Consider the following 10,247-nt stretch of genomic DNA (forward strand, 5'->3'; position numbering starts at 1 on the left):
CAGATGGACATTCGGCCTCCACTCAAGTACTCCCTCATCGCAAGAACACTTTGTTCTATTAAACTTGCATTCCATGATGCTCACCTTCCTGACACGATCACTGAAGTCAAAGCAGGTGTATAAGCAAATGTGGTGAAGAAAGCTGATGGTGCCCAGCTATCAAAAGATAAAGCATTTAGGGTCTTAAAGGCTTGAAGATAAACAAACTGCCATCTAGCAGAGAAACAACAAAGCCCACACCAGCCTGTGTGATCATGAGGTGTCCATAGGATCGGGTATCAGACATCAAAAAACAAAAAAATCATATCATTGTGAATGAGGGGGAGTGCGGAGTGGGGATCCAAAGCCCATCTGTAGGCAACTAGACATCCCATTATAGAAGGGTCGTGGGGAGGAGACAAGCCAGGCAGGGTGCAGTATAGTACTGATGAAACATATAACTTTCCTCTAGTTCTTTGATGCATCCTCCCTCTTCCCACTATCACGATCCCAATTCTACCTTACAAATGCGGCTAGACCAGAGGATGTACACTGGTACAGATAAGAGCTGAAAACACAGGAAATTCAGGATAGATAAGTCCCTCAGGAGCAACAATGATAGTGATACCAGGAGGGTAAGGGGAAGAAGGTTGGGGAGAAAGGGAGAACCGATCACCATGATCTACCTATAACCCCCTTCCAGGGAGTCAGACAACAGAAAAGTGGGTGAAGGGAGACATTGGACAGTGTAAGACATGAAAAAATAATAATAATTTATACATTTTCAAGGGTTCGTGAGGGAGGGGGGCGAGGAGGGAGGGCGAAAATGAGGAGCTGATACCAAGGGCTCAAGTAGAAAAAAAAAGGTTTTGAAAATGATGAGGGCAACAGATGTACAAATGTGCTTGACACAATGGATGTACGTATGGTGGATTGTGATAAGAGTTGCGCAAGCGCCCAATAAAATTATTTAAAAAAAAGAAGGTCCTGCTCTATTCAAAGGTAATAAGTGCATATTCTTTTAGGCAGAGGCAACAAATGGATGAACTACAAAACTAGTTTTGATGAAAGAAGATGTTTTAAGTTGAGTGTAGATGTGAAAGAGTAGGTAGCCCATGTTCTAACCCCAGCAGGTTACACTGTGTGCTGGCTTGAAAGGATTCCTTAAACTCTCTGGGTCTCAGTATTTTCTCCAGCGCACAATGGAAATAGTAGCAACAGTGCCCAACTTCTAGGGTGGTTTAGAGAATTAAATGAGCTAATATGTGTCCAGAACAGGGCCTACCTAAGCAGGCAAGGGGCGCCAAGTCCTTTTGTTCTTGTAAAATAAAGCATGAGGACACCACTGCCAATGTCAGCACATCGACTGTAGGATTCCACTTCAAACAGGCTACAGAATTGTGACTTTGAGGGAGTGGATAGTGGCGCCACCCTGAGCAGCTTCTGTGGCCCTTGCAGGGGACAGTGGCTTGACTACTCTGCCGGGAGAGCATGGCCAGCTGGGTCCCCTGGATGGCGACCAGTGGAGAGACTTTTCCTTTCCCCCTCCCTTCTGGGGAGAGGTGCAGGCTTCACCTTATGATCTCAGCTCGAGAACTTCCAGCAATCTCCTGTGTGTGAACTGAAGATTCAGACGCCTGGGATGCCAGGATGCCTTTGTGGCCCCGCATTATTCTCCTCACTCTCAGGCACCCGCCCTGTGTGCAGCTGCAAGGCACGCCTCCACGTAAGAAGAATAGGCTTTGTGGAGGTTTTAGGCAGACTTGAGTTCTATTTGCCACTCAAGGCCCCAACTTGACCTTTTAATTTGTATAGACGGTGCTTAGGTTGGATGCCTAACTGACCAGCTGTGTCTGTGATAAGTTGAGTAGACTCTGAAAGGTCCCTATGTTCACAGGCAATGGTCTTTTGCCTCGTTAATTGGGGCACCTAGGGATACACTTTGAGATAATAATTCCTTACCCAGATGGAGAGGTGCAGGAGCTTACCTATGCCCAGGCCTTGGCAGCGTCTGCTCAGCCCTCATGCCCAGCATGGTCAATGGAGAGGCTTTGGGTACAGGGCAAGTGCTCTGGCCAATCAGGTGCTCGAGATTAGTCTCACTACACACGGGCACACTATTATATCAGGTAGAAGCACCTCACTTCCGGGGCATTTCCTGGACTGGAAGGAGAACCTTTCATGATGGATGCCCTTGTGTTGATTTCTGGAAAAACATCTTTCATGCGTCATGCATCGCAGATTCCCCATCGGCAAACATTGCTAGGTGTGACTGAGTCATTTTGGATGCATGGCGATACTCTGCAGAACAGACATAAACACTGCCCAGACCCCGCCCTATCCGTTGCACAGTGGCTATGGTTGAGCCCATTTCTGAGGCCACCATTATTGGGAACACACACATTCCATGTTGTTTTTAACCTGTTCCTAATGGGCATCTCTTGATCCATGAGAGATGTTGGATAGGGCTGCGCTGTCAACTGGAAACGCTGGCTTTTCTTTTCCTGGGTTTCTGCCCTCGCGATGTAAGCCCTTGCCCCAGCTTATGTGCAGCTCTGGTTAGGCTGTGTGGACACGAGCCCTCTTGGGACTTCCCTCTGGTTGCTTCGACACTCGTGGACAAGCCAGAGATCTTGTGGGCTTCTGCTCTTCAGAGCCCAGCCTGAGCAGAGCATGCTGGGCAGGCTGTGGGAGGATCCTGAGACGCTGGGCATAGGCTGAAGTCTTGTCCTTCTGTTAACTTTGGACTGAGCCCTGTTTTATAACCTCTTGTTCCTACACTTGTTTCTGCTGTCCTAGGAAGTGGGGCAAGGAGTCAGAGACCCAGACCCATCGTTCTGAGTGTCATGGGACCTGTGACCGCTGCCCTAGCTGAACAACCCCTTAAGAACCAGGTGCAAGTGAGGTGTGTAGGGGGGCAAGTTGGATGTGGCAGGAAGCCCATGCAAGGAAAGGAAACACAAAGCAGGTACAACCTCCCATTTCCCACATCCTTACAACACCTCCTCATTCCACTCAACAGCTTCCCCCCAACTTGGGACGGCACCCAGCGAATCCAAAGCCTCCCCCACTCCCTCGGCTCATGCATGTCCTCTGTTCCCTGGGCCTTTGGCTCTCTTTTGTTCAGTGCTGCCCTCCTCACACCTGTCCCTCTTTCCTCGTGGTCTTTGCATCTTCCCACACAGCCCCCTTGCCTCCTCCCAAGGGTTCTCTCAGAATGTACCTGTAAGCTCTGCTCCGGATGCACCTCTGCTGCCCGTCTTGTCCCTGCTTTGCTCACTGACTGACTCTTCCTGCAGCTATATGGATCTGTTGAACCCTGCCCTGGGAGGGAGGAGAGAGGGAGGGAAAGGGTGAGGCATGGGCTGACCGGTGTGGGGAACCCAACAGGATGAGGGCTGCAGTATGAGGAAATGCCTGGGGGTTGCCAGATATAAGCCGAGGACCTCACATCCTTACCCATATGTTCTGAGCACTTGTCCTCCCCCAACAGCACATGGGCTGGGCTGCTTTCCTGACACGCCTGTCACTGGAGTGCCATCCACAAGAGTTGCCCTCTACTCAGATCTGTGCCTACATGATCCCTTCCAGTAGCTGGTGAGCCAGAGATCAGGATGGTTCACATTTAGTAGCAGATAGGGTCACCTGAAGCAGATATACAGGCATAGGTCAGGTTGGGGGACTGACGGGTGCTTCGGGACTCAACTTTGACCCGGTGTAGTCAAAGGAGGCAGGGACAGAATATTTGGGGTGAGAGGAGCTGCCTAGTTGAGACTAGAATAGTCTTATGAACCATCTCTGGGACCCAAAAGAGGCCAAAAAGAACTCAGAAAGGAGGGAGACGTTGCCTGGGGAGACTCTAGATCAGGAAGGCTGAGATCATGGCCCATAGGGAGAAGGGGATTAAGGCCCAAGCAGCCGCCGGCCAGGGCAGGGAACATGAATGAGGCTGACTGGTGAAGTGGAAAGGGTAACGTGGCGTAGGAGTGCCCGACAGGAGAAAGAGCAGCGTGGAAACAGTGCATGCTGATGGGCTGCACAGAACTGCCAAGGCCACTGAAGTGCTTATTGGCAGTTGCATGAAGGAAGAGAGGAGTATACCATTAATCCACTTTGTACTTGCCGGCCACTACAAACGGCCTAGTAAGAACAACAGCAAAAAGGAGATGGAATGAATGATAGAACATGGTCTGTTTGCACAAATGTTGTGGATTGAGTTATGTCTCCCCCCCGCCCCCCAAGTATGTGTGATCTCTAAGCCTGTGCTTATAATCCCATGTGGGACTGGGCTGTCCTGGTTGTTAATGAGGTAGGGTTAATCTAGAGTGCATCTTGAGTATATCTTTCTCTCTTTTGTTTACTAACAGTTTTATTGGCATATAATTGTATTTCATAAATCTATAGTTCAATCACATCAAGAAAAGTTGTGCAGTTATTACCCACAACCAGTTCTAGAACCTGTTCTTCATTCTTGTACTCATCATTAATAGCTACCCATTCCTCCACTCCACCTCCAACTTCCCCTACTAGATCCTCAAGAAACCATTAATCTGTTACTGTCTCTACAGATTTACTTCTCTTGGATTTCATAACAGAAACATTAAACAAACAAATAGATAACTAACAACAATAACAAAGCGAAACATATAAAACCTCAATTGAACAGAAAGCTGAAAATCTTTTTTAAAAAGAATAAATTTAAATGGATCATAAGGAAGATCAAATGCTAGGGTACTAAATTTTAACCTACCTGCATGGGCAACAATCCTTACTGTCGTGCATCCTGCATGACAGCAAGGCTCTTCACATCCCTGGTCCATGGTCAGAGGGGTTGAGTGAATCTCTGTGGAGATATAAAAGATTAAACACAAGCTAGCAAGCTAATGGGGGAAGAATGGCGCCAGGCTACATGAAGATTGACCAGGTCCAGAAGCTCAGGGACAAGAAACTCCCCCCAGAGCCCACCGAGAGAGAAAGCTTTTCCCTAGAGCTGGCACTTTGAATTGAGATTTGTAGCATCCTAAACTGTGAATAAATACCTGTTCGTTAAGGCACATACGTGGGCTGTAACTATTATAGCAGTACTAGCTGACGAAAACAGCCAGTGGACCCATAGCAGTTTGATCTGTTTTTAAGAGCAGATTGAAAGAAGCATTAAACACTTTAGAATGGTTTCAGGGGAGATGGGAGTAAAGAGTAAATAGATAAACAAGTAATAAATTAGAAAGACAAGAGAGGGGTTTGCGTGGGTCAGTGATAATGTCCCTGCTTGGAAGTGTTCGTTGGTTTAGCACCAAAAAGATCGGATATCTCTGGGGAAGGGGATCCTCTTTACATGCTAAAGTAGTGATTGATGCAAAGGCTAACGGATCTATTCCCCGGTTGGTCTGAATAATGGAAAGTTGGGAATTACCAGTCACAAGCACCAACTCCGTGAAGGCACACTCTGCCATTGAGAAATAGAACCCGCTTCTGCTCAACAGATTTCATGACATCAATGGAATGTGGACAGATTGGGAGAACACAGGGCCATGGAAGTGAAAGAAACTAAGGTCTCAAACTTCACACAAGGAACTCCTGCAAACCAGCCTATGAGAGGCAAGAATCTTCATGACAACAAGGGCACCAAATCTCAGAGGCAACTTGCAGAGGAGAAAACCAAAGGATGGAGGGGCATATGAAAGGATGCTCAAACTTTGTGATCAGAAAAATGCAAACCATTCCACAAGAATGTCTCATGGTACACTTGTTCTGGCATACCTGAGAAAACTGGAGCAGCTCCTCAGGAGAAAGATGGGCCTTTCTATTCCCGTGAACACCGACAGTCTCCGAAAACCACAGGGGGTTGCCATGAATCAGCATTGACTCCATGGCCATGAGTTTTGGTTTTGGTTTTGGGTATTGCCAGGGGTTGGCAGGTATGTATGTAGGGGAACAGGAAACTGTTGCTCAGCTTGCTGGGAAGTGCTGTGGATGGTGCTACTATTCGGCAGTGCCACCTGGCAGCATTGGGCAGGTGAATCACTGTATCTATCTCCTGTAGTACTCAGCAATCCTGATGCTTGTTAGAGCTCCCAAAGATAACCTCACGTGAGCTCCCAGCTGTGATAGGCACACAGGATGTGCACTAGTGGGTCTTCAGAACAGAATATATTAGAGAGTGAGTTGCATGCTCCTACAAACTAAAACAGCACAAGACAAAAAATACAAAACAATATTAAAGCCATACAAGAATTAAAAAAAAATCCAAATTAATCTGCAACTGAGTTGATTCCCAGTGTTATAGTGACCCTATAGGACAGGGAAGGACTGTCCCTGTGGGTTTCTTTACAGGAGGAGAAATCCCCTCCTTTCTTCTGTGGATCAGCTGGTAGGTTCGAACTGCTGCCCTTTGGCACCCTAGACTACTAGGTCTCCAATACAAGAATACTGTTTCACTCCTTGCTATAGAGTCAATGCTGACTCCTAGTGACCCCCTGTGAGTTTCTGAGACTGGACATGTTTATGGGAATGGAAAGTCCTGCCTTTCTCCCATACAGCTGCTGATGGTTTTGAACTGCCGACCATGTGGATCACAGCCTGACACCTAACCACTACACCACCAGAGCTCCATAATACAAGGAGAAGCACACCTAAAAGGAGAGAAGCACATTAGAATGGTTGTCTGGGGGTGATGAGAAGCCTTGGGTGGTGCACAGAGTGAGAATCTTCTGATATTAACCCACAGGCTGATGCTCCAGCTCACCCAGAGGCACTTCAGGAGAAAGAGCTGGCTATCTATTTGTGAGAAACCAGTCATTGAAAACCCTCGTGGGTGCCCACAAGTAGGCGTGGACAAACTGGGAATCGATTCTGTTGTGTTACAGACAAAAGAAAGACCTTGATGGGGCCCTGGATGATGGAATACGGGCACGGAGGTGCAGATGGGCCGTACCTCTGATGCTCAGAGAGCTCATCATCACCGAGTCAATTTCTTCTCGATGTGAACCTAGCACATGGACACCCACGAATAACTCAAAGAGGAGTCCACGAAGGAAGTCGAAGTGGCTGACAGTTCTCCTACCCAGCACAGAGGGGCTATTCCAACAGGTTCAAAGCTGGGCGGGTAAGGGTGGGGGTGTACATGCAGGTGGTTGGGTGTGGGAGGTGAGTGGGGTGTCTGCGTATTTCATTTTCATCTCAGAAGGAGTGTGCCAAAGTGTGTAGGAAAGGTAAGTACTAACACCAGGTGGCAAGGATGAATGTCCCTCCATCAACCCCCAGAACCAGTGTGCTAGAAGTGGGTCAAGTTCCCCTCACTCCTCTCACCATCGCTCCCCTTCCCCGCCTCAAGGGACCACACACAGCCTTCCCAGAATCCTGTCCTTCCACAAGGGCCCCCTCCAGCGGTGAGGTGTGCACTGTAGCTGCGGTCTGATGCGCTGGGGCCCCAGCGAGAGGAGGGCATTCTATCAGAGGGACTAATCCCCCATGCAGAGTGCTTTGTGACTGCAGAGGAGGGGGCTTTGGAGGTGATTCGAATGGGGAAGCTCCTTGTGTAGTTCCCTAGACCTGCGAGGGGGAGGCCTAAGGGGTGCAAAGCCTTTAAAGCAGACCCACAGGAAAACAGAAGCAGCAATGTTGGAATCAGGCGGATCCCTAGCTGTTTCTGCTCACAAGGCCCTGAGTCAGCATGTGAGTTGGTTCTGGAAAGAAAAAAAAAAAGCCTTTTGCTGTTTACTGCAAAAGGTCTAGATTTGGGTCTAGGCCCTGGTCACTCCCTGGAGTCGGTGACCTTGGCTGCTGAGGCGTGGTTCCTTTCTCCTTGGGTTAATGATTGGCTACAGCTGTAGACAGATAGCACTTGGGCCAAGACCATGTCCTTCTAGGTGTAACACTGCTTGCTTTCTTAAAGGGGCAGACAGATGCTTGAGCTTGAGGACACTGTCAGGGATGGCAGCAGTTTTTTCCGTGAAAGGCAGGGAACGTGGGCCTAGGTCAGCCAGAAGTCAGCTTGCAACCTTCCCATTGCCAACTGATGATATTTTATTTTTAGAAGTTACAACATACCTACAGATAATTTGGGACAATCTGGAAAGTGGGACTTGTTTTCCTATAGTCGCCTGAAACTGAACCATGACTGTCTGTACTAAGGCCAGATGGGGTGGGCCGGGGAAGTCCTTTAATCAACCTTTAGACCATGAAGCCAACAGCATACATTTCATCCCAGATGTGGGAAGAACAGTTTTCAAGGAGCAAATTCAATAATTTCCAAAGGTAGGTCCTCTAGTCAGAAAAGCCCTGGCATCCCTAACCCGGCATCATGGGGAGAGGTCTTCATCCTCAATACTTGTCAATTCTCTCAACAAATATTCAGTGAGCTCCACTCTGTGCCAAGACATTCTTGCAGTCTCCAGCCATGGATAGAGGAGAGAGAGAGAGAGAACTTGAGAGGGAGAGAGGAAAGAAAAGAAAAGAGAAATTAAATTGGGTGCTACACATCCTTGGGGGGGGGGCGGGGATATACACGGAGTCACTTAAATGGTGCCGTGGGTGACCTCAAAGGCTGGGCCTCTAGAAGGCATGCTTCAGGACTGGTCATTGGTGGGCATCTGGGAAGCCGATTTCCAGGGGTCCCTTTCTGTACAGTCTGCTTAGACTACACAACAGTGTGAGTTTAAAGTGGACCATTACTTTCCTTCTGGGAGTCTGACGCTGGGAACAACCCCAGGTCCTGAGTGTCAAATGAGTACCTTATTTCGGAAGCTACCTCTGTGTCTCTGCGTTTCATCCAGGTGAGTGGGGATGTGAAGCCGGCCTCAAACTTGCCTCTGACATCCCACTTCTGGTATCTTCTCCCCTCTCTTACCCAGCTGTATCCTTACTGTGTCCTCTTAGAGACCTTCGCTGGTGTACAGCTGCCTGCTTATCAGTTAGCCCTTCCAGGAAGAACCACCATGTGGTGGTTCTGGGTGTCCAAGTATTCGTGGGTGTCTGCAGGTACTGTCTGGGGCAACAGCATAATGGAACTGAAACATCAGATGTCAGAAGAGTAAACATAAAATATGGAGAGAGCTGTAAGGCATGGAGAAGGAGGTAGGGCACACACACACACAAAACGGCCTCAGGAGAGAGATCTGAGTAGCCTTGATGGAAATGAGGGAGGGAGCCTGGGAAACACATTGGGGAGCATTTGGGGAATGATGGATGAAGGCAGTAAACAGCGCCAGGGCTCCGTTCTTGGCCACCTCTGTGCCCCTGAGCAGACTGATGCCTTAGACCACTCATTTATAAAATAAATACAATACCAGGATGACACGAACATGGTAAGATTGTTGAGAGGATCTAATGAGATACTTCTAGACATCACTCAGCAAATGTTCTTATTAGCTGTCGTCCTGATGTGTGGTGACCCCATGCACAGAGGAATGAAATACTGCCCCGAATCTTTGTGATTGAGCCGCTGTGATCCACAAGATTTCTGTTAGCTGATTTTCAGCCCCGAGTCACTTTAATCTGAAGTTCTCCTGAAATCTATTTGGTTTGTAACCGAACTTGAGACTTCACTGGCAGGTGGTGGCTGCATATGGGGATTAAGCCCAGGTTACCTGCATGGAAGGTGCGAATGACCACCTTCTCACAATAATTGCTAGCTGCTGTCATGCCCTGGGTGGCAGAATGTGAATATGGGTCATGCAGAGGACTCCTTATCCAGGGGTGGGTACTGGAAAGCTTAGATGATTCTTCTTTCTGCCTTTGTAGGCTTAGATGATTCTTTTGTTGTTGTTCTTGCTAGGTGTCATCAGATTAGTTTTGATCCACAGCGACTGTATGCACAACAGAATGACACACTGCTCAGCCCTGCACCATTCTCACCCAGGCTCCAGCCCATTGTTGTAGTCAATCCATCATGGTGTCAATTCATCTCCTGGAGGGCCTTGCTCTTTTTTTGCTTCCCCATCACTTTTTTTTTAATGTGTAGGAAGGAACTTTATATCAAGAAGTAACAATATCAAGAAAGCATCCTAACCCAGTCCAACTCAATTTGTTAGAGCAAAGTGTTCTTGTATTGAGGGAAGGTATGAGTGGAGGCCCAATGCCCATCTGCACACATTTTTGTTTCTCAACACTTAAAAGAGGTCCTTTTTTTTAAAGAAAATGTTTTTAATATTTAATTTTCTCTTTGCATTTATAGCATCAGTCATATCAACAATCACAGAATCCTTTTCTTCCAATGTCACAAACTGCTACAAATGAACACTGGTACTGCTGCTTATCAAAATACACAA

General features: G+C 47.8%; 1 protein-coding gene across 2 annotated transcripts in view; it reads right to left on the minus strand.

Annotated features, from left to right (window-relative positions):
* Positions 1–4,771, minus strand: part of AOC1 (amine oxidase copper containing 1) — an 11,687-nt gene extending 6,916 nt beyond the window's left edge. The window contains exons 1-2 of one of the 2 annotated variants that reach the window (XM_045289973.1): positions 4,730–4,771; positions 3,203–3,303 (exon numbers count right to left, since the gene is read on the minus strand). Coding sequence is in view for 1 of the 2 variants with exons in the window: in XM_004702473.2 (XP_004702530.2) it covers positions 1,968–2,014 (47 nt within the window). In the remaining variant the exon portion in view is untranslated. Of the gene's footprint in view, positions 1–1,967; positions 2,143–3,202; positions 3,304–4,729 lie in introns of those variants that run through there. The other variant, XM_004702473.2, reaches the window with a different exon arrangement.
* Positions 4,772–10,247: the final 5,476 nt, after the last annotated feature.

This window comes from Echinops telfairi, unplaced genomic scaffold, assembly GCF_000313985.2.
Source record: "Echinops telfairi isolate 266 unplaced genomic scaffold, ASM31398v2 ScPeMD7_31;HRSCAF=116, whole genome shotgun sequence".
Taxonomy (NCBI): Eukaryota; Metazoa; Chordata; class Mammalia; order Afrosoricida; family Tenrecidae; genus Echinops; species Echinops telfairi.